At 41.5% G+C, this 24829-nt stretch overlaps 1 protein-coding gene across 2 annotated transcripts in view; it reads right to left on the reverse strand.

The window, feature by feature from the left end:
* AGXT (alanine--glyoxylate and serine--pyruvate aminotransferase) overlaps nucleotides 1-24620 on the reverse strand; it is a 46839-nt gene extending 22219 nt beyond the window's left edge. Inside the window, exons 1-2 of one of the 2 annotated variants that reach the window (XM_040348922.1) lie at nucleotides 24313-24620; nucleotides 6475-6667 (exon numbers count right to left, since the gene is read on the reverse strand). In XM_040348922.1, the coding sequence (XP_040204856.1) occupies nucleotides 6475-6667; nucleotides 24313-24543 (424 nt within the window). In that variant the 5' untranslated portion in view covers nucleotides 24544-24620. Of the gene's footprint in view, nucleotides 1-6474; nucleotides 6668-11078; nucleotides 11256-24312 lie in introns of those variants that run through there. The other variant, XM_040348923.1, reaches the window with a different exon arrangement.
* Nucleotides 24621-24829: the final 209 nt, after the last annotated feature.

Here is a 24829-nt window from a genome sequence, read left to right on the forward strand (position 1 = left end):
TTCATTTTAAAAAAAACACCCGATTCTGCTTACTAAAATTAGCCTCAATCTAATGTTAAAAATTTATATTTTGGGTGAACCTCCACTTTAAGCTTTGGCAAACAATCATGGAGGCTGATTGGCTTCTATGCACAGCTGCACCAGATGTTGCACTCTCCAATTTAGTAAATTAACCTCACTTTGTAATCCAGTTAAAGTTTACGTCTACTTTATGAGTAATAAATTATGGTGATCACAGGAGACTACAATTTGAATGCATTGACTGCATGAAAGATATTTCCAGGGCATTTTTGAACACCAGTGGTTGACATATCTGGCCATGTTTGAGTGTGTTCACACTCTTCACTTTGTTATTGAGCCACTTAACCATTATGTTTTTAATCAGTGTGTACAAAACCTTGCCAGTTGCCACTGATTTTCTGATATGTTCTATACATTACGATATGTATACTGTGTTTATATTGGATGCACATTTCTAAAGATTGGTAAATTCTGGTATGCTATTCTCTGCATTTCCTCTCTTCCAGTTCTGACAAAAATAAGAGAATGATAATCTCCCAGATCACATTAATTCATTTGCCCTTCATGTGTATAGGCACTTTAACAAAACAGATGAGTGGAGATGAGTCAGAGAAAAACATGATCTACTCTCTCCTGGCCTGGCTCAGACATCCATCTCTCTAATGTAGCTGGCTGCACAGACGGATTATAGAGATCAATAATTCCTATGTGATTATACATCTCTTTCTCTTTCACTGGTTCAAAAGAGAGAAAGACAAAAAGAAAAAGCAAGCCTTCTTATATGATGCACTAATCAGCCAGATTTGATTGTTTTAAACCTATCATGACATTTGACAATAATCCGGGTGTGTATGGGACACAGATGACTTTTGATATCTGGTTTAATTCCCAGTGCCTAGGGTTGTCATACGATGGCCACCCCAGAAAATGTATTCGGAACTTACACTATTGCCAAGTGCTTGGCTGAAAAATCCGGATCAGTCACACAATATTTGTCATTACCTCTTACTTTTTTTTGTCATAACTGTGTATTGCACAACTGAGAAAAGGGTTAAATCGAGTGGGACGAGAACAAACTTCTCATTGTAAATTACATAGAAAACAGAACAAAAGGTTCAACTGATAGCCAGTTACAAATTAAAGGTAAAATGCTGTGACCGAATATTCATTGGTTATTTAAACTTGCAAAACTTTAGATATTGTTAGCCCACGGTAGTAATGATTAATTTCTAGACTCTGAGTGAACCAAATTGTTAATGCTTGCCAGATGAAGTCCAGAGCAGAGTCCAGCCCATCACAACTGGGAACTGACCAGGTGTAAATGCTGGAAAACAGCGATGAATGCCAATGATTAACCTGCCTACACGAGAACAAACTGCTCATTCTACTTACATAGTATATCCAATTGGCTCTGTAAGAGGGTGCATGAGTTACACTTTAAAGCCTTGTACACACGACCGAGTTTCTCGGCAAAAACCAGCAAGAAACTTTTTTTTTTTTTTGCTGAGGAAACAGGTCGTGTGTACACTTTTCGACGAGGAAACTGTCGAGGATCTCGTCGTGCCAAAAAGAGAGCATGTCTTATTTTTCCTCGACGGCAATGGAGAAATTTGGCTCGCCGAGATCCTCGACAGCCTAACAAGGAACTCGACGAGCAAAACGATGTGTTTCGCCCGTTGAGTTCCTTGGTCGTGTGTACGAGGCTTCACACTGTCAGCTGGATGATGTCTGTTGCTGTGGACTCCCAATGAAAGGAAACACTTGTGACCTCAAGTGGCTTAGCAGCTTCAATTAATGTTAATCAATATCAAAGAATAAACATGTCAGAGTATTATTCCACATACCCCAATGCTTTAGGTCTCATGCACAATGGTCATTTTGGTAGAGGTAGGAGGCACAGGCGCACCATCCAAGCCTGCTGCTGCCAGTCTGAAAAACGATATGAGAGTTTGAAAGCTGCTGTGGCTGGAGGAGGCTGGACAGTGTACCAAGTTGTACTAACATTTATGGCAGTATGTGCCCAAGGATAAATGCTGGAATACAAGAAGTCTGTGTTCTGGACCTTTATCCTGGATACATACAGACGTAAATGTTTGTAGCACCCTCCTAGATTGGCACTAGGATTAGCTAGGTGGTTAGCTCTTCCATCTAGCACAGGGGTGCCCAACCTTTTGAAGGCCGAGGGCCACTTAAAGCGACTTAGTAACCAGTCGCAGGCCACAATGAGCAGAGTGGGCAGGTGACAGGTCTGTGTCCAGTCTGCATATGCCAAGCAGATACAGCCCAATCTACTCTATGGTCCCTTTGATCCAATCAGATGGAAGAGATACACTTCTGTTTTTTTTTTTAGCACATCGAATGGGAGGTAGGCTGGTGTAAATGGACAAAAGTCTGTTTACATCTGCCGATCCATAGAGGTGAATGGAGGGTCCCATTGGGTCGGACCGATCGCTTAAAAGGGGCCTAAGGCTGCTTTTATACTGATGGTCTGTGGTCTATTGAGGCGCAGTGTACCTGTGGTTTTCCCGCTGATTAGCTGCACTTTGCCATAGACGTCTATTATATCTTGCAGGTGTGGTGTACTTTCTGAAAAGCCGCTCATTTCCTCTACCGCCGGATTTATTTACAACACTGATGCTCTCAGATGGCAGGTTGGCAACCTGCAATCTGGGCTTGCCAACCAGCCATCACAGAGCAGGAGGTCGCAGGCCACACCAGAGGGCTTCGCGGGCCACATGTGGCCCCCGGGCCAATGGTTGGGCACCCCTGATCTAGCAGCACCACCGTCACCGGTTCAAATCCCTATTCCTGCATGGGTTTCCTTCAGGCACCCTGGCCTCCTCCCACACTCCAAATACATGCTGATAGGTTGATTGCATTTTGCCAAAATTGGCCTTAGTACAGTATGAATATATATACGTGTGTGTTAATGACCTTAGATTGTAATCTCTCTGAGGGTAGGGACTGATGTAATGGTGCTGTATAATTACCTAAAATTCTCATTTACTAAGCTCTGAAGCAACTGCTCTTGCATAGTGCACAGCCTATTTGCCTTTATAAAATCAATCCCCTAGATACTAGGCAGTTGCTTCAGAGCTTAGTAAAGGAGCAGAAGCTCTGCTGACTTCCATCATCCAATCATGTGCAAGCAAAAATGCTGTTTTTTTCTCCCTTTTCCTTTCATTTTCCTTGTGATTGGGTATGCCTTGCAAAGATAACTTTTTCCCTCATTTATTAAGCTCTGGAGCAACTGCACTTGCAGAGTGCACAGTCTATTTAACTTTAGTAAATCAACCCCCTAGAGATTATGCCTAGGCTGCAGCACAAGAACTACGTATTCTTCATAAAATGTACAGTTTTCTTTGGGAAAAATCTAAAGTGCCACATCAGGAATTTATTATTACAGACATGCAAAGTTACATTAAATCAAATGTATAGTGCTTTTATATTTTATTTCTTTATTATGGACAGGTAAATCTGAAATATAACCTATTACTATTTTACATACTCCTTTTGAGCAAACGGGGGATTCTTTTTGCCTCCTATTAACATTTCAAGGCTCTTAGTGTGAATGTTTGATAAAAGAGGACTATTTTTTACACAGCTTATGACTCATCTGCATTGGTTTATCCCTTATCCAATGAGTCATTCCAAAGTTTCCAAAGCTGAAATACAGGATAAACAAATGTGATTTAAATACAAGAGATATGTGTGTTATTACTGGATTCTTGGTGTCCTTTGTGTATTTCATCTAGATCTGTGCAGTGATCCAAACGAAATAACTTCTGCACTCTGCCTCTGTTGTAAATACTGGTCTCTGGTGCTTTCTCTCCTTGTGCAGGGTGATTGGTCGTGTATGTGCACCGTTGTAGTTTTCTAACTGTCTTCTGTCCTCTCTTCACTGTCCAGCACAGTGTATATGTAACCATATTTACACCATCATTTTAGGTATGTCAAGGTCTTTGACAATCACAAAGTGGGGTTCAATAAAAAAGAAAACAACTGTCTTCTTAGCTAGCCCATAGTATTGTGGGAATCCTTTGTCATGTAATAAATGTTTAGTTAAAAACTATTAAAATAAAACTGACCCCAAACCAATCTAGTTTTTCTTTAAGAACCAATGCCAGATGAAGAATTTTTCAGAGCTGGCCAGACTCAAGCAGGTCACTTCCATAACTACAGATGACCGGGACAAGTGAATTATTTATTGTATAGACCCCATATCTCCTAGCTTAATTTTCTTAACAAGATACAGTGAGGTAGACTTATGCTGCGTACACATGACCATTTTTTTTAATGTCATTAAAAACTATCGTGTGTGGGCTCCAGAGCATTGTTTGCGACGTTAAAAATGGCCATTAAAAATTTAGAACATGCTCTAAATTTTCGCATCATTTTTCACGTTAACGTTTTTCATGTGGTAAAAAATGGTTGTGTATAGGCTTTAACGACGTGAAAAAACGCAAATGCTCAGAAGCAAGTTATGAGACGGGAGCGCTCGTTCTGGTAAAACTAGCATTCGTAATGGAGATAGCACATTCATCACGCTGTAACAGACTGAAAAGCCCTAATAGTCTCTCACCAAACTTTTACTAACACAAAATCAGCAAAAGCAGCCCCAAGGGTGGCGCCATCCGAATGGAACTTCCCCTTTATAGTGCCGTCCTACGTGTTGTACGTCACCACGCTTTTTTTTTTCACGATCGTGTGTAGGCAAGGCAAGCTTAACAAGAATTGGGTTGAAAAAAACGTTGTTTTTTCTAGACCATTAAAAATGGTTGTGTGTACGCGGCATTAGCTCTTTTTATGTTTTTGAACACAATACAACACAAATATTGTGCAGAATAAACCACAATCTGCATACAGCACGTGGAGGAAACTATCCCAGTGGCTACATTTTTTTACATTTCTCAAAGTAGAGTTTAGCTTTAAGCCGCCATTCACACCACATTTTTCTGCTTGTTTTTCCTACGCCTGGCTACACCTTACTATGCCTGACTACGCAGAATCCCATTCTTTTTAATTGTGCTTGTTCACACTTGTATGCTCAGTCGCCCTACACTCAAAAATGTACACAAGCTTTTTTGAGTATATTTAAGCACCTTTGATCCCATAGACTTCAATGGAAATGCCTGTAAGCATGCACTGCTCTTCTACTCCTGAAGCTCGATACACGTGCAAAAACACCTGTAATATGCCTGAAAAACTCCAGTAAAATACTTGAAAAAAAATAAAAGTTTCAATATCACTAGGAATTTGTTCTGCTTATATTCTGCTAAGGTTTGAATGTTGTCTTAAATATTTCATACATAGAACAAAAATTTAAAAAAAATGTTTAATCCCTTAACCACCCTGTGACCCACTTATTAGTGTTGCTTATGCTTCAAGCACTACTTTAATTATTACATTTATAGACAGCCAGATTACAAGCTCAGAGTATATCAAACCCAATTTTGTCACATGGTTAAAATGATGGAATAAGCACCACTGGAGTCTGAATATTCAGTACTGGATCACAGTAATACACACGATCCGAAAATCAGACGAAAAATATCGCTTTCGACGCGATCGAACGATAGTTGGATCGTTAGTACAGAGCTTTCGAGAGACGAAAATGGTAATTCATCCGATATTATTTTATCAGACAAGCACGAAAATTTTCCTCGTACAATACCAGATCATACGATTTTCGTTCGTAAGTATAGTTGTTGTCCGAAAATACAATAGAAAATACATTACAACACATGACATCACTTCCGATTTTTTTTCTGTCATATGAAAATTTCCGTTACTTTAGTAACCTATTTAATTTCTACTTGCGACTATTAAGCTAAAAAAGTCGGACGATCTGTCGTCCGATTTTCGGATTGTGTGTACGGGGCATTAGGAGCTTCACACTTATGCTGCATTGGGTGCAATATGACCTGTTCCTATCTCTGTACATGGATATTTGTCTGTACCATAACGCAGTATGAAAATACAGTACCAATTTTGCTTCTTTTAAAGTTTCACTAAAGGCAATTTTTTTTAGTTTTGGATAGAGTAGAGAGGGCTTAGAACTCTTGTCATGTTTTTATTGCTGTCAGTGCCCCCCGTTCCCCCTCATTATTTGTTCTCTTTACTGTTATCAAAAGTGAAAATAAAAGAAAATCCCAAATTTTGGATTGACATCAGAACAGGAATAGAGGGGAAATCTTCCAATGGGACACTAGTTCTGGTGACCTTGGTGACACCCCGGGATTCCCTCACTTTGGAGGGATTTCTTCTCACTTCCAGCTTTGACTAAGGAGTAGGATGTGAAGGGAAATCTCTTCAATGGGAAAGAAATGGGAAACAAAAATTGATGGGTTAAAACCCTACTTTTATTCTATCCAAAGTGAAAAGAAAAGTTTTGCCTTTAGTGACACTTTAAATCTTTCTCACTTAAGAGACTGACAAAACTGTTTTACTTACCTATTCTGTGAGCAATATCTGCAGCTCTCTCGCCCCAAATACCTTTGGTAGCAACAAGCACTACTTCCCCTTTTTCCACCACGTTCAAGATGGCTGTCTCCATAGCGCAATGGCCTGATCCACTCACAGCCAAGGTCAGTTTGTTCTGTGTCTGAAAGGCATACTGTATTCCCAGCTTAATGTCATCCATTATCTGCAAAGTACAATACAAGATGTCTGTAAAGTATAGAACCACTAAATCCAGGCAAACATTTGAAGTACTTTAACAGAGGTATCGTTTGCTTATCACTAGGCACTTTTGAATGAAAAGTCCAAAAATCTGCATTAAAGTTTAATGACAAGTGATCTAAAGTTCCAGCTGGCGTATCCTTTATTTCTCCATTAAAATGTACAGTATGGCATCATTTCCTAGTTATAGACTAAAGGGTATGCATTTTAAAAGATTACAACAGGCCTGAAGGAGCTGGATGGCTTCTTCTATTGCCCTTAGCAACCATTTACATTGGCACGATTTGAAATGCGATTTGTTATGTCAAATTGCATGCCAAATTGCATGCCAAATCGCAGCCTATTGCCCACAATGGCACCGTCCCAATTAGTGCGACGTTGACTTTGTGGTGCCGTACCGCTTTTCAAAACTAGTTCCTGCACTACTTTTGGCGACTTCGGGGGCGATTTCAATAGACATCTGTACATGAACCCTCACAGATGTCTTTTAAACGCCCCCCAACTTGCACTAAAAATGCGGGTTTGAAATTGTGTGAGTTCAGCTGAACTTGCACCATTTCAAACCCGCATTCAGTGTGAACATACCCTTAAGGTCAATGAGGGCAACTGAACTCACAGGGCATCATTTATGGCCAATATGGCACCCTTACTTCAAGATAGGCCCTGCAGACCTGACCCTTAAAACTACCACATGTAACTGTACATATTAAAGTCATTACATTGCTCAGTAAACCAGCCTTTCTTCATTTTTTAACATGGGTGAACCCTTGAAATAGCTTTTCTTGCTAAGGGAACCCTTGCTAATAATTACTATTTCTACAGCTAACTTTAGGTTAGTAGAATGGTTACTAGGAAGATTTCTCCTTATATTTGAGGTCATCGGGAAGAATCCCCTACAGGTAGCTAAAGATCATTGTTGTCAATGGTTACTCATCTGAGAGGCAGAAGTTGCTCCTTGCTAAAGGAACCTTTGGGTTCCTCAAAACCCTGGATGAGAAAGGCTACACTAAACCAATATATTTTGGGGATTCTAGCAGTTAGACCTTTGCACCTGATAAAGTCCTCTTACCTACCATGACCAATACAAGGGAGTATAACTCTCTCATTTAACTCTCATTTAACAAATAATGTTAAGCTACATTCACATGGCAGTCTAGCTGTGTCCAGGGTTGGCTGCTGGCAAGAATAAGTAGATTCTTGATTGATATGCTGTACAAACCAATTGCTGGTGCTGCCTCTATTCGCATGTACCTGCTCATCTGAGCAGGTACATGCGAATAGAGCCTACGACTGACCCTGGATGCAGTTTGCATACAGGGTCAGTGTTTCTGCTGTACTTTAGCCACACACAAACTGACCTCAGCTAGTGTTGCTATGTCCAAAAGCATTTAGTTGCCTCTGAAGCAAACTATCCACAGCTAAACCATTGTGTGAATGTATCCTTATGGTATGGAGAATTCAGCTATGAGCGTGAGACTCTTTGACTGGAAAATCTTCAGTGGTAATCTTTGACACCAGTTTTAATTTAATATTAGGAGTGACATAATTGTAAATTGTGACCATCAATTCGGCCTAACAGTCAATTCAAGGTGAATTTTATTAGTTCTTTAGTTCTTATCAATGATATTACTCAGAATGTGTTTCAAATATTAGCAACTAGCATTATATTCTCCAAACCCACTATAAAACAGATCGATACACATAAAATAATGTCACTACTTGTTTATAGGCAGAGCTGGCAATTGTACTGTACGGTCTCTCAATCAAAAGGTTATAGAAAAGGGTATTGAGACGTATTTGATCGGTGTGAAATCGTGTTACTCCCCTTGAAAGCCTGTGTGTCCTCTTCATCTGCTGTTAAATTGCTCACCAATGTCCAGATGTGTATAGAACAATAGAAAATACGTAACATATACTCTAAATGCCCTTCGTAAATGAGCTCCCATGCTGCTTCTTTTTCCCCTGCTGCCGTAGACCCTGGCCTATGACTACTGTATAGTAAATACAGCTCTGGATGTCATCTCTATGAATATTACATTAGGCCATCTGTACTCACACTACTAAGATCCATTTTTATAAATCTGTTATTTTTCAGAATCTTTTTCGCAGCTGGTGAGTTGATGAAATAAACAAGAATTAAAAAAAACATGCAATAATGTTTGCATTTTTGATAAATGTTTCACGGTGTTCAGACATGTTTGTGTACCTTTTTGGGTCTAGCAAAGGATGTTCTAGCAAAGAATGTTCAGACAGCCAAATTGGCAAATGTTTGTTATGGGGCGACACTGCTACGGTAAACATTTGAATTAGACCGTTTGTTATAATTGTTAAGTAATGGTTGCAAGACAATATAATAACAGCTTTTTGTACTGAGCTATTCTCTGACAGCCCAGAATCTTCCCACCATTCTCTGGCCAATTGCATAGTTATTTTCTAGAATTTCCTTGGCTGTGCAGTGGCCAGTATTTTAATTTTTTTGGTTGCCTGTCTTATAAAACCAAATGAAAGCTATCTGTGCCATCACATACTTTTGTCATGCATGGATACATGCAGTCATACATTGTTTTATACAGTTTGTGTGTTTAAGCAATTGTACAACATATTACTACATGTACAATTGTAACACCTAACAATGAAATTGTATCTACATACATTACCTAAATATACTTCCAATTATCACTTACATAAATTACATAATTAAGAGTGGTTATTAATTACAAATTATTTAAACTAATAACCACTTACATAATGACTTACATACCAGTAAATTCCCAATAAAAGAAATTCATATGACTGTTTTGTAAGGTTTTTGGTAAGAATTGTAAATTGGAGGGGGGGGGGGTGTATTCTTACAATGGATGAATTCATTTCAAATGCTGTATATGAGATATGTAGGGGAGAGTATCATGCATTTGAGTATGCATTGGAGCCTAATTCTACCCCATAACGTCAGATCTCCATGCACTCATATTAACTTGTATAATACAGTGTCATTAGCATCACACAGTGAGAGGTCCTTCAGAAGCCAAACTTAATTAGCACCTCAACAGTCTATGTTCCACATTGAAGGAGACACTCTATTGACCTGTTGTGTTCAGAAACAACTACCTGTAATATTTCAAGATATCCTGCAATACATTATCAATTATCATTACTGTCCCATCTCATGTAATTCAAGATATCATTTCTCAGTCATCCTATGCCCCTATTGGACATAGGATGACCCTAGACCCAAGAGTCATTAGTGAAGCTGGCACAGGAGTACCCCGCATCCTTCAAAAGTCTCTGGGTATCACGGGCCATTCCGTTACAGATATATAAAAGCAAAGTGCAATCTAATCTCAGACTAATATGGTTGGAATGGGGAAGAAACAGAATCTCTGTCAGGTTTTGAATTCTACCTGTTTGATAGTTTTCTAGTTTTCCATTCAGGAAGTGAGAGGAAATCTTGCCAGTGGGCACACAAAAAAAGTCAAATGCCGCGTACACACGATCAGAAATTCCGACAAGAAAACCGTGGATTTTTTTCTGACGGAATGTTGGCTCAAACTTGTGTTGCATACACACGGTCACACAAATCTTGACGGAATTTCTGACCGACAAGAACGCGGTGATGTACAAGAAGTACGACGAGCCGAGATCAATGAAGTTCAATAGGCAGTTCGGCTCTTCTGCTTAATTCTGAGCGTGCATGTTTTTTGCGCGTCGGAATTGCATACAGACGAGCGGATTTTCCGATAGGAACTTTTTCCGTAGGAAAAATAGAGAACCTGCTTTCAATCTTTTGTTGGCGGAAATTTCGACAGAAAAAGTACGATGGAGCATACACACGGTTAGAATTTACGTACAAAGCTCACATCAGACTTTTCTTGTTGGAATTTCCAATCGTGTGTATGTGGTAAAACACAATGTAATGCAATGTAATTACACTTATGAGTGTAAATTTTGAAACAAACAGCTGCATACAATAGGTATAGATATACAATAATCCCACAAAATAAATAAAAAGTACTTACAGCATTCAAGCCAAAGTCAAGACCACACAAAGGTTCTAATCCTTCCCAACTGCTATTTGCTTCCCCATTGGGGAGATATTTCTCAATTTCCTTTCTGTGTGATACTCTGTTCTGTCTGTTAACCATACATGCACACACACACACACACAAAAAAATACACACATAAAACAGTAAAAGGTGAACTTGTGCTTTTAATGTTGGTACTGGAGAATATTCAGCTAGATGTAAAATCCCCATCCAGCTACTGGTGTCTACTACTATAACCCCAGCAAAAGCATGTACACGTCATTCATACCTTCTACCTAAGCTCCAAACCAACATCACCAAGCCTATATCAATTTTCAGATGGTCTTTCCTTACCTGAAACACCTTAGGATGTACTGGATTGAGTACTGGTAATGTTACTGCTGCTTGGACACGAGGATACAAGTTTGCAGGGCCAGGCCCAAGCATAAGTATTTGAGGAACATGTATAGGAAGTAGTAGGGATTCAGGGACTCTTACAGACAGCAGGGAGGACATCCTTCTATGCTATTCGGTTTCTGGTGAGCATAGGTAACAAAGATATATAGTGTCTTTATTACCAAGAGCTGCCAAGTGACCCTTATCCTATTACATCTAAGATTTCATCTTACATAAGGACTCAGCACTGCAAGCACGTGAGTGCTTCCTTCACATCTCCAAGAATGATACTGTGACCTGCCATGACATCTATGGAGAGGCTTATTATGTATCATCTGACACAGGGGCGGACTGACCACTCGGGCACTCAGTAAAACCAGGGACAGTATGTAAAATCTGTGTTTTTTTTACATCTTTCCCTGAAATGTAACTTACCAACAACCTTTTGGTCTAAAAATCCCAAGATTATAGCTGCCCCGCCTCTCCGGTACCTTTTCAGTGTGTGTATGTGTATTCTGTGTGTATGTATACTGTGTGTGTATACTGTGTATGCATACTGTATGTGTGTGTGTATACTGTGTGGCCCCATTATATCCTATTGCCTGGGGGCCCCATAATCTCCTATTGCCTGAGGGCCCCATAATCTCCTATTGCCCGGGGGCCCCATAATCTCCTATTGCCCAGGGAGCCACATAATCTGCTATTGCCCGGGGGCCCCATGAGTTGTCAGTCCGCCCTTGATCTGACATCATCATAGTATTCTATTTGGGCCACAGCAAATTCTTTCATCGTAGATGTCATTGTAAGCTATTACACAGAGCAGGAAGAAAAACAAAGAGAATTACACACGTTCCACTGCAATAGAAGGATACAACTGATTTGTCAAGTGAAATGCAACCTTTTTTCATTCATTTGTGATCTAAAGATCTGTGTATTAAATAATTTACAGGCAGTTGCACTATATTCACTATGTGCTCCTTGGCTGTCATTCAAATTGAGTAATAACAGAAGTAAATATGTCTTGCAGATTGAAACAAACTAGTCAAGAGTGATTATTCACAGTAATCATGTGCAAGCCACCATTAGTGCTTGTGGGGACAGGACTTTGCACATGTCAGAACTGCTTATCTTCCTATACAGGTTAAAGCAGAAGTGCATCTGAGCACCACAAACCCAAAAAGCTATTAAATTTGTTTTTAATATCAAAGGAAACTCACCCATCCATCCATGTCTAATGCATTATTTTATTGTGAAAACACTTAAAAAAACACTTCCCCTAGCAATTTTAGCCATCGTCATCTTAATTCATGTAGCATTTACTTCCTGGAATCCATCTGCCCTTAGCTCAGGCATGCATGTGTTCTGTCAGATTAGCAAACCTGTCAGATCAGATAACAGAAGTGATGTTCCGTCAGCTGACTTTACCAAAAATACATAGTGTGCATGCCTTCCACCGCTAGCAGGTTTGCTAATCTGACAGAACACCTGCAGACAGAAGGTGGCAGCGGACATCTTGTTACACCCAGCCAATTTCAGACTCATTATAGCAATAAAGTGAGCATATATGCTTTTATACAGTATTTTGAATTAAATTAAAGAAGAAATCGCCTTTGACATAATTTTAGTTACATGCTGGGTGCCTGCGTGCTGTGTCTCTAACCTCTCCTCTCCCGCACTTACACTCACACTCACAGATCGCACTCCCAGCATCAAGATACAGTTGCCGGATAGCCACCCTCTAACGCGTTTCGTCACTTCCGACTTTGACTGGACCCCCTGTGACGAAGTCTGAAGTGACAAAATGCGTCAGCTGAGTAGCTACATGGCAACTGGAGCTTGACACTTAGAGTGCGGTCGTCTGTGAGTGCAAGCGAGGAGAGGTTGGAGACGCAGCACGCAGGCACCCGGCATTTAACTAAAATTATGTCAAAGGCAATTTATTTTTAATTGTGATGTAAGAGCAATACTTTTTTCATTAAAACTGGTACCTTAGAGGTCTTTTTGCTACCGGAGGCTCTGTGTTGAGTTTATCTCTACATGTGGAGAGAGCTGTCATCTATTTTCAGCCTAAAGAGATCTGAATGGAGATTTGTGTTGTCGTCTGCATAAAGCAAGATTAATTTTAAATGCGACTGAAATGTACACAATCTGGTGAGCCTTATTCTAAAAGGGTGTGGAACTGGCACTTGTATACTTTGGTGAAGGATTTATGGTGTTTTTTTCTTTTTTCTTTTGGATATTTGCACCAGTTTTTTACAATGGACTTTTGATATATGAGCATTTATATTTGTGATGGACATTTTAAATATGGACACTATTTTAGAATAATTTTATTTAATGTTTTATATATTTTTCACTGACACTACGTTTGTTTTCACCATTTTTGTAAAATAATCTTTCATCATAAATTTAGGCCAAAATGTATTCTGCTCCATTTCTTTGGTAAAAAATGTTGTCACAATTTTTTCAAAAATAAAGATATTAAATAAAAAATTTCTTGTTCGCGAATTTGTTTCTTACATACTGTCACCAGTGCAGTACAGCAGCATTATCATATGACTGGTGTCGCGATAATTAGGGATACTGACTGATGACAGTATGTGAAAAATAGAATGAATTTTTTTTACTTTGACACTGTACTACTCTGTTGGTGATATGGGATTTTTTTTTACACTGTTATTGCTTATAATATATGCTTGCAATTAACTAAAGATCAGTTCATAACTATCAGAGTGTTCCCTGATGGGGTCCACAAAACAATCAGGCATCACATGTACTTTTTTAGTGTTCTATCAGCATTTAGCCTTTTCACCCAACATCAGGCTTTAACTGCCGAGAGACCAAGACATCAATTCAATTAAATATATCAAGGCCTATTAACAGCTGAGACTAAAAATTAGGTCTGGCTACCAGGCAAGCAATGGACGTAGGATTGGAACCATGATCTCACCCAAAGCTCTACAATGCCTCAAGGCTCCAGCATCCAGAACAAAACTTATTAAGATTCTGAAAAAAATACGTTTCCACATCAATCATAAACCCTGAAGCTCCTCACCATGTTCTATGTACGAAACCAAGGTGACACATACACACTGTGCAAAATCCTGCCAGCCAGTGACCCACATTATACATGTTCAGATCACCCAAGGATAAGAGTAGACAGATCTCATCAGCTTTGGTCTTAACTTTGTGAGAAAGAATAGAGAACATCCCAAGATATTCAACAAGCAAGGAGCTTGTTATTCCAGTAATGGTAAGCTACAGATATCTTCTACAATCTACTGACATTTATAGACATAAAGACATTCTTCATATATGGACAAAATAGTCCAAATGTGGCAGCAGTCATCTCACACTAATGTCACAATCAGGCAGTTTATCTGAATATAGTAAGTGCTGCTAGATGACAGAATCTACTTAAATTCACCTAAAGGCACAAGTAGTTAAAAAACAGATGAAATATCGTTCATTGGTAAGTCCAGCTTACCAAGTCACTTCAGCTATGCCAAGTTATTATTCGTTTTATAACGAAGTGCTAGCAGACATCAGTCAGTCAGTCAGTCAGTCAGTCAGTGTCAGCGGTGGAGTAGGGCGCTTCGGACCTTCCGCATACGAGCCTGCTTCCACCCAGACCTGGCAGTCAGAGGCTAGGCAGCTGCTAGGCTAGACGCTCCAGGAAACAAGCTCCCTGGAACCAGGAACCAGGAACCAGCACCTCGCTCTCCACGCGGACTCCACTCTTCCGCAGGTAAGACCCTGCCTCTCAGGGCCTGACATTTTGGGGATCCACTGACGGCCGTCCTTATCAGGGCAGCCGTCACACAGACCCCACACTGCGGCGTTCTAATACTATCTCTCGCCGGCATCTATCGCCCGCACGGCCACCCGCTTTGTGGTAGTCCCAAGTCACCCCCCCTGGGTGTATTTCCAGCGTTTTTTGGTGCTCTTGCACCCCCGCGCCAGCCTGCTCCTTCTCGCGGCCGCCGCACCTTAGGAAAGTCCGCGGCTTCAGCCGCGGCCTACCGGCGCGCCGTTCTTCTCTTCCTACACTAAATTCCTAAGCACAGTTTGCTCTGGTTACTCACCCCCACACCCCCAGAGGCCCCCTGTTCAGCAACTTCACCGGTAAATATCATTTTTACCAAGCTGACAGCCCCCCCCCCCCAGCCCGGGTCCTGTGCTTTGCCTGGCAGCCATTATTTTGGTACACCCCAGCAGCAGTGACACCCAGCATCCCCCCCCCTTTTTTTCCCTCCATAAACCGTCAGTCTTTTGATCCAGGGTTTTAAGCCGATCGCCTTTAGGGATCAGGAAGGAATTTTTTTCCCTGCCGCAGCACATTGGCCAGCTTGCCCAGGGTTTTTTTTGCCTTCCTCTGGACCAAAAATAAAACCCAATTTCCCTTGAGCTAGGATTCTCGAATCCTCTCTCACCCTACGCCCGCACTCCAGCCCTCGGTGACTGGCAACAATGGTTAAGTTGCGATACTCTGCAGAAACCATTTGGGGTCTGAGACAATTCGCAACTACATTACCTGCCGCCACCACAATAGCCTTAAAATCAGATCAACTTTTGAGGTTCGATCATCGATCGATCATCAAAAGTTTCAATCATTCACCACAGCTCAAGCACATATCATGTGCTTTGCTTAACACTAGATCAGCAGTTAAACACCGATCAGAAATCCATGATTTCTTACTACAATACGATCTAGACTGCCTCTTTATTACGGAAAGTTGGCTGTCGGACGATTGCAACACCATTCTCGGAGAACTGGTGCCAGCAAACTATCGCATCCTAACGGAAAATAGAATAGGGCAAAGGGGAGGAGGCCTGGCGGTGATTCATAAGTCGCATATTGCAATCACTAAACCGGTCCTTCAAAATCCTCTACCTTTTATGGAAACCCTTACGCTTCAACTTCAAGCTCATTCTCAGGAGACCGTTCATATTCTCCTCTGCTATAGGCCCCCTGGGCCCAAATCGCAGTTGATATCAGCATTAACGGAGTTCATTTCCACCTACTCCCTTAGCAGCAATCATCTTTTGCTGCTCGGGGATTTCAATTTGTGGGCTAACTCCTCACAGGATCCCATCGCGGACGCCTGCATCAACCACCTGGAAGGATTAGGACTTCAACAACTCATACGCGGACCAACGCATGCTTCAGGTCACACACTCGACCTAATTTTCAGACAAAATCTGAAAATAAACATTTTAGGAAATGAACCTTTGCCATGGACAGACCACCATGCAATTAGCTTCATAATCCCCAGAACTCCATTAGTCAGGAAAGTACCCAAGCCGGTGACAATACACTGGGCTAGATCTCAGAGGAAGCTCCACTCGGAACTCTTCAGATCTACCCTGGGAAACCAAATTGGGGCTATTCCTCCTCAGCTAGCAGCATCAGATACTTTGGATGCCATTAATGCAGCTCTGCTACAGTCACCTGACTTAGCAGCACCAAAGCGCAAACTCCGCAGCCGGGCAAAAAAGTCCAGCTGGTTCAATAACCAGCTGTCGCTATTGAAGCAAGAGCGCAGAAGGGCGGAAGCCGCCTGGAAAAGAAGTCCGTCAGAAGACCACCTCAACTTCTACAAAGCAGTAACAACGCGCTATCACAAGGAAATTTTCAAAGCCAAAAAACTTCACTTCTCCAGGGTGATTAACAGCGCAATGAATCGCCCACGCGAACTCTTCAGGATGGTCACCCAGACCATGAATCCGGGATGTCTAGAAGTCCCCACTTCAGACACCCAAGAGTTCTGCAATGAACTATCGGATTTCTTCATCAACAAAATTTAAAAAATTCGGGTAAGTATTCAGCAAAACAATACTCCACTCAGCCCCGTCTTCAATCAAAACAACGACGGAACGCCTCTACAATCAACTAAGTTCACTTTGGAACCCATCTCCATCGATACAACAAAAAAATTCATTGGTGTGCTGCGCAACAGCACAGCACCGAATGACATCATTCCCACCAAGCTACTGAAGGAATGTGCCGACATCCTGGCGCCTCCGATCACGCAGCTTATAAATCAGTCATTTAAGGAAGGCATAGTGCCTTCCCTGCTGAAAGAGGGCACAATCATGCCGATCTTGAAAAAACCCAATTTGGATCCTATGGACCCAACTCACCGCCGTCCCATAACAGGTCTAAATGCTCTGTCCAAGATAATGGAGAAAGTGGTGGTAAATCAGCTGCAACAGCATCTGGACACCCACAACCTACTCGATCCATTTCAATCCGGGTTCCGTCCCGGTCACGGGACAGAAACGGCCTTACTGAAAATATGGGACGATGCGCTCGAGGCCGCAGACGAAGGAGAATCCTGTCTCCTGGTTCTGCTGGACCTAAGCGCAGCTTTTGACACAGTAGACCATAAATTGCTACTGAGACGACTAACAGAAGTCGCCGGAGTCTCAGAAGATGCCTTACCATGGTTCTCCTCTTTTCTTGGAAACCGATCACAAACAGTGAAACTGGGATCCTTCACGTCAGAAAAACGCACGGTGCCATGTGGGGTCCCCCAAGGATCCCCCCTATCACCAGTGCTGTTTAATATCTATCTTCGTCCTCTCTTTGATATTATCAGTAGCCATGAACTACTTTATCACTCTTATGCAGACGACACGCAGTTGTACTTTCGCATCTGCCATAAAAAGGATCATCATCTCAGATTAGAGAAATGTCTCTCTTCAATAGAAAACTGGATGACAAAGAGTTATCTCAAACTCAACAGTGCAAAAACAGAACTCTTTATCTTCGATGCCAGTCGGAAGAAACCACCGACAACAAACTGGACACCATCGCCCATTCTGGGCCAAATCATCGCCCCTAGCTCCAAAGTCAAAAGTCTGGGAGTCACGTTTGACACCTTCATGACAATGGACGCACAAATAGGGTCAGTAGTCAGCGGGTCGCACCATTTGATGCGCCTACTACGCAGACTGATTCCATTTATCCCCAAAGAAGACGTAGCAGTCGTGGTGGGATCTATCGTGAATTCCAGACTGGACTATGCAAATGCCCTTTACCTCGGGCTACCCAAGTACCAAATCGCTCGTCTTCAAGTCGTACAGAATACGGCCGCTAGACTGGTGACTGGGAAAAAATCTTGGGAATCAATCTCACCTTCACTGAGATCCCTTCACTGGCTGCCAGTGAAAGACAGAATTGCATTCAAAGCACTCTGCCTGACACATAAGTGCATCCATGGGAAGGCTCCTAGATATCTATGCGACAAGATCAAACTGCACAATTGCAACCGCATTCTGCGATCCACCGACCAAAATCTGGTCAAGGTTCCTAAAACCAAATACAAGTCCAAAGGAGAAAGAAGGTTTGCCTTCCAGGGCCCCAGGCTTTGGAATGCTTTACCAACCAGCATTCGGTTGGAGCAAAACCACCTGTCTTTCAGAAGGCAGATCAAGACCCTGCTTTTCTGAAAGGCATGAGACACAAACAACAAGCGCCCAGAGGCGATTCAGTTCGCATGTGCCGCGCTATATAAGTTTTTCATTCATTCATTCATTCATTCATAATTGGATATACCCATTCACACACACACACACACGATAATCTTTATATTTATGTTTATACATTTCACATACTTGTTCACATATTGTTCTAAAACATAATGAAATGCTTTGTAGAGCCTACAAAACCATGTATATCACTTGTCCACAAAATCATTCACCCCCTTGCCGAGTTTGCAGAACCATTCATACTACTTGTAGAACCCACAGAACCATTTGCACCAATTGTGTAATTTACAGATCTATTTGCACCACTGATCAAACCCACAGAACCATCTATACAATTTGTTGAACTCCTGGTGCTATTTACACCACGTGTAAAGTCTACAGAACCATCTATTCAAACCAATTGTAGAGTCCACAGGACCATTTATACCGCTGCTTCTGATTGTTTCAAGCCTCGTACACACGACCGAGGAACTCGACGGGTGAAACACATCGTTTTCCTCGTCAAGTTCCTTGTTAGGCTGTCGAGGAACTCGACAAGGCAAGTTTTTCCATTCCCGTCGAGGTAATAGAGAACCTGCTCTCTTTTTGGCTCATCGAGTTTCTCAACAGTTTCCTCGACGAAAATGTGCACACGACCGGTTTTCTCGGCAAAAAAATATCTCCCAGCAAGTTTCTTGCTGGTTTTTGCAGAAAAACTTGGTCGTGTGTACGAGGCTTGAGAGGGGGACGCAGAGAAAATGATGAGAAAATGCTTGCCATTCCTTGATATCTTGATGGCAGGTAAATGGCGTCATCATGTGCACCATGGAGGTTGAAGGAAAGGTATAACCTTTTTGTTTTCTCTTCAGACGTTTTTCAATGGTTTTACTGGCTGGCAACGGTAAAGTGGGCTTTGCATTTAGTGCAAAGCCCACTTTAATTTTATGTTACAAAAGTTTTCGTTTCTACCACATTTTGGTTATCTCCCATCTTTGAGCCTATTTAGAAAATATTCTTGAATGTTATATAAAACATTGTGGACACAGACAGATGCAGACAGAGTGCAGATTTTCATGTTTATGGCTTATTATAGTTTGACTGACCAGAATTTGTAATACAAGATAAGGAACTGGGGTGTCCAGTGACACAAAGTAACAGATAGATTAGTCTTCAATTTGTTTATTGTTTACTGCTGAGCGCTGCATTGTGATTGGATGATAGGGATTATTTATTTATTACATTCTTGTTTTTTGCATTTTTTTTTAAAGGAAACCTGCCAAAGGAACACATTGAGGCTGCCATTGCTGACCTATCTATCTAAAACTGATAAGTGTCTGACTATTATGCTGATGTTCATTCTTCAATATTTTTTACCAAGTTGATGCAGATGCAGGTATGGAATTCTGACTTTTCTCTGACTTTTCTCATCTGTATACTTGTTCTATATCAGTAACCTGGACAATATTGAAGAAGACAGAAGTTCAGCATAACAACCAAGCAACTAACATTTTCAGAAGGAGATCAGCAATGGTAGTTTTCATATTTCTTTCAAGACAGGTTTACTTTGAATAAGTCTCCCTCCCACATCCATGATTAGAGTTTAAAATGGAACTATGGAAAAAATCAAAAGTCCAGATGGATCTGTATATTTCTCCTAACGCTTCATATAAATGTTCTTTTTTTTTTAATAAGATAAGTCATTTACCATATGTGAATCCCCACAGGCGCTCAGAAAGTGAAAAATTCAACCATCATAGTGTTTTCCGTATAAACACAAACATTTATTAAACTTTAAAGCAGAGTTCCACCCGGAAATGGAACTTCCACGGATCTGATTCCTCTATCCCCTCCGGTGCCTAATTTGGCACCTTTAAGGTGGGGAAGGGGGGAGCGGATACCTGTCAAAACCAGGTATCCGCTTACCTTCTGGGGAAAGATCGCTGCAATCTTGTGCGGCAATCTACGCAATGCCTGGCCCTCCTCCTCCCCCCCCCGCTACCTTCTGGGTCCCAGAAGACAGCAGGGACCATTCAGAATGCGCAGCGTTACTCGCGCATGTGCAGTAGGAAACAGGCTGTTTTTTGTTTCCCTTAGTAAGGATGTCAGTGCCTGCACCCGGAGCCGATGGATGGATCGGCTTCGGGTACTGACATCGTGGGCTCCCTGGACAGGTAAGTGTCCTTATATTAAAAGTCAGCAGCTTCAGTATTTGATTAAAAATAAATTCACCCAGGCGGAAGTAAAAAGCACACTCACATGGTACTGTTCACTGGACTAGTGCACCACAGATTAATAGCTTTATATTGTCCCCTTAAGGCAGGAGTGTCAAATTTCCATTTCATCATGGGCCACATCAGCATTATGGTTGCCCTCAAAGGGCCAGTTGTATATGTAAGACTATGTATCTACTAGATACATAGGAGTACTTGGGTGTATGTTGCATACAATGTGCAGAGTTCAGGAGTTAGCTGTGCACAGAGTTCAGGGTTGAGGAGTACACTACACACAGAGGGCAGGGTTTAGGGGTGCGCTATGTACAGAGTGCAGTGTTTAGGAGTGCATTACGCATGGAGTGAAGAGTTCAGGAGTGTGCGGCACACAGGGTGCAGAGTACAGGAGTGCACTACGTACAGAATGCAAAATTGAGGAGTGAGCAGTGTACACAGTGCAGTGTTTAGCAGTGTGCTATTCACAGTGTGCAGGGTTCCGCTCTCTTTCAAAGCCTGTTAACATCTCACTTCCACCCCTTCTCTTCGGCTCGGACCTCTGCACCACTCTCCCTAATCCCACACCTCTGCACTGTCCCCTTATGGTGTGAATGGAAACCTAAATATGTATTACATGGGTTATCACTGTCCCCTTGGCCTGGCTTTCTGTATGGCACACTGACATCACCGGCTCCGCCCCTTACTTGTTACGCCACTATCATGTGACTTCATATTGTTTTCACTATAGAAAATTGATGCAAAGTACAAGACTGATATATATGCAAGAAATTGGAACTGTCACAATTTTTTAAACCACACAGGACTTATAGTTTTTGGTGTTTTTTTTGGTTGTTTTGTATGGTCACAAATATGTGTATATAACTGCAGCTATGTATCATAAAGGCCTTAATATTTGCATACAGTGTGTGGAACACTTTAAGGCCTCGTACACACGACTGAGGAACTCGTTGGAAAAGACACACCGTTTTCCTCGACGAGTTCCTTGTTAGGCTTGTCGAGGAACTCGACAAGCTTGCTTTGCGTACACATGGTCAAGACAAAATCTCCTCGTTCTCAAACGCGGTGACGTACAACACATACAAAGGCAGGGGAAGTTCGATTCCACTGGCACAACCATTGGGGCTGCTTTTGCTAATCTCATGTTACCGCGTGTTAAGTAAAAGTTTGGTAAGATACGATTTGCACTTTTCAGTCTGTTACAGCGTGAAAAATGTGTTATCTCCATTACAAACGCTACTTTTACCCGAAGGTGCGCTCCCGTCTCATACTTTATTCTGAGCATGCGCGGGATTCTTAGCATACAGACGCTCGCGTTTCTCGTCGAAAACCAGCCCGACGAGGAACACGACGAGGAAATCGAGACTCCCGTAGAGGAAAAAGAGAACTTGTTCTCTTTTTTCCTCGTCGAGTTCCTCGACGGTTTCCTCGATGAAAAACGGACACACGACCGCTTTCCTCGGCAAAAAAGCTCTGCCACCAAGATTCTTGATGGATTCTATTGAGGAAAACGGTCGTGTGTACTAAGATTATAGCAGCAGCTGTGGTGTTGGGATACTTTGAGATATCACTTAATTTTCTTTAATTTTGTATTTTGTAGTGGTTGCGCAGGAGATTTATTTTAACTTAGCAATTTAGTTTTGTAACCTATTGTAGACCTGTTCCCCACTTCCTTTAACAGGCCAATAAAGGCCAGCAAAAGTGTCTGTTACAGGGGATAGGGCAAACTATATAACATTGACACTTTCAACAGTTTTATATTTATATGGTATAAAAAATTTTTTCCCAAAAGAAACAAAATGTTGTACCTACAAAATGCCAGAGTGGGTCTTTAATATGTATTTTAGTCCTTTAGATTCTAAAGGGCTTGTCTTTAGTTTCACACCAGTGCGGCTTTGAAATCTCGTTCACACCAGTGTGATTTGCATCAGCGATTTCATTGCAGCTTGTGACTTCCTTTTAACAGAAGTCAATGCAAGTCGCAATGAAATCATGACAAGTAGTGCGGAAAACTTTTTCAAAGTCACTGCGACTTAAGCCGCAAAAATTTGAACGTTTCAATTGGCAAAAATAGGGTGCGACTTGTCAAATCGCATTGGTGTGAACGAGGACTTAAAGTCTATTTTAAACTACAAGTCTAAGATTACTCTGCCCACAGGGAGACAACACTGCTGTGTCAGTAAACTGGAAGTTAACAATTAAGGACCTATTGGTAGGATCAACAGGAAATAAAAGTTGCAGATGGACTCAGAAAAACAACAACTGCTGTGGTAATGCTAGTAAAAGACTGCATTGTATGCATCATTTTAGATTTTTGCAGAGTGACCCTTTACATGTTAGCAGACCCCCAACCATTAGATTTGTGGCTTGATGATTTCTAATAGTATAAGAAGAATGGGGGTAATCCACAAAGATCCGGCGTAACTTAATTTTTGGCATTTAAGTTACACTGCCTTAAAATTTCTCCCTAAGTGCCCGATCCACAAAGCACTTACCTAGAAATTTTGGGCTGTGTAACTTAAATTCCGCCGGCGCAAGGCGTTCCTCATTTCATGGAGGCGATTCCTATTTAAATGAGGCGCGCTCCCGCGCCGGCCGTACTGCGCATGCTCGTGACGTCATTTTCCTGACGTGCATAGCGTGAAATTACGTTACGCCGAGCTTTGTGGATTGCGATGGGTCAATAAAGTTGCGTCAAAAAAAAAAAGATACGGCGCAAAAAAAAAATTCAAAACAAAAAAAAAAACGCGTCGCAGGACAGAAGGGTCCGCTTTTACATGGTGTACTAACTTTACACTTTGTAAAAGCAGCCCTAAAGTTACGATTGCAAACTAAAACTTACGGAGAAAAAACGAAGCGATAAGTGCTAATTTGCATACCCGAGGCGGCATTTCGACGCGAAATGCCCCCAGCGGCGGATGCGGTACTGCATCCTAAGATCCGGCAGTGTAAGTCTCTTACACATGTCGGATCTTCTCCCTATCTTTTGGAAACTGATTCTGTGGATCAGTTCCAAAGATAGAAACAGGGATACGACGGCGTATCAGTAGATACGCCGTCGTATCTCTTTTGAGGATTTGGCCCCATGAGCTTAATAATACCGCCCTGATGGGTCTGTTCACAGGCAAAGACTGCTTGAAAATTCAGCAGTTTTCTTTTCTCACTTTCTGAGAAAAGTTTTAAAGGTTTATAAAACAGATGAACTTCTGCTTACTATATCATGGCAGCATGAATTACGTAAATTAATGTTAATAGTTTTGTATGTGTTGCTTCATTCTGTCTACAGGGCTGTGACACTGCTTCACATGACACAATCTATCAAGATAATAGAATATAACTTAGAGAAAAGGCACGCATATAATTAAATACAAACCTAGTTTCAATGTATGCAATTCATTATAAGTGTCAGATATATTTCTAATGTTATATATTCATTTTTGCCCAATATTTTTTTATATATCGAGTGAAGCCCTTAGTATAGGTTAAAACCTTACCTGGAAAGATTCAGGGTGCATATGACCAATGACATGCAGACCCCCAGCTGCCTGTATCCGTGGAGGTACATTGGAGGGCCCAGGACCCAACATTAGACGTTGGGGCACCTGCAAAGGCTGCAGGAGGGCTGGGGATGGAGGTATAATTGAATGCGAGGACATCCTGACAGATACTGACCGATGAGCTGCACACAACAGAGTATAGGAGATACCTCTAACTGTCCCCTGCATCTCTATTAACCCTAGCTTGGACACTAGGGATGACAAACTGTGAACCTTTACCCAGTCTCTGTAAATGTGCAGCTTGGCTCACATTTGAAAGGGCTTTTTCTTCCACCCTCCCTTTCTATCGATTTGTCACCCAACGTCACTCCCTCCAGCACCAGGTCACAGAGGTCTGACCTGTGGTCTTTAACACAGAGTACATTACACCTGTCCTCAGGTGAAACAACAGCTTTTACGTTGTCAGATCTATGTCATCAATCAGTATGTCATATCAGTAACATGATTTTAGTTA

Source organism: Rana temporaria, chromosome 4, assembly GCF_905171775.1.
Source record: "Rana temporaria chromosome 4, aRanTem1.1, whole genome shotgun sequence".
NCBI lineage: Eukaryota > Metazoa > Chordata > Amphibia > Anura > Ranidae > Rana > Rana temporaria.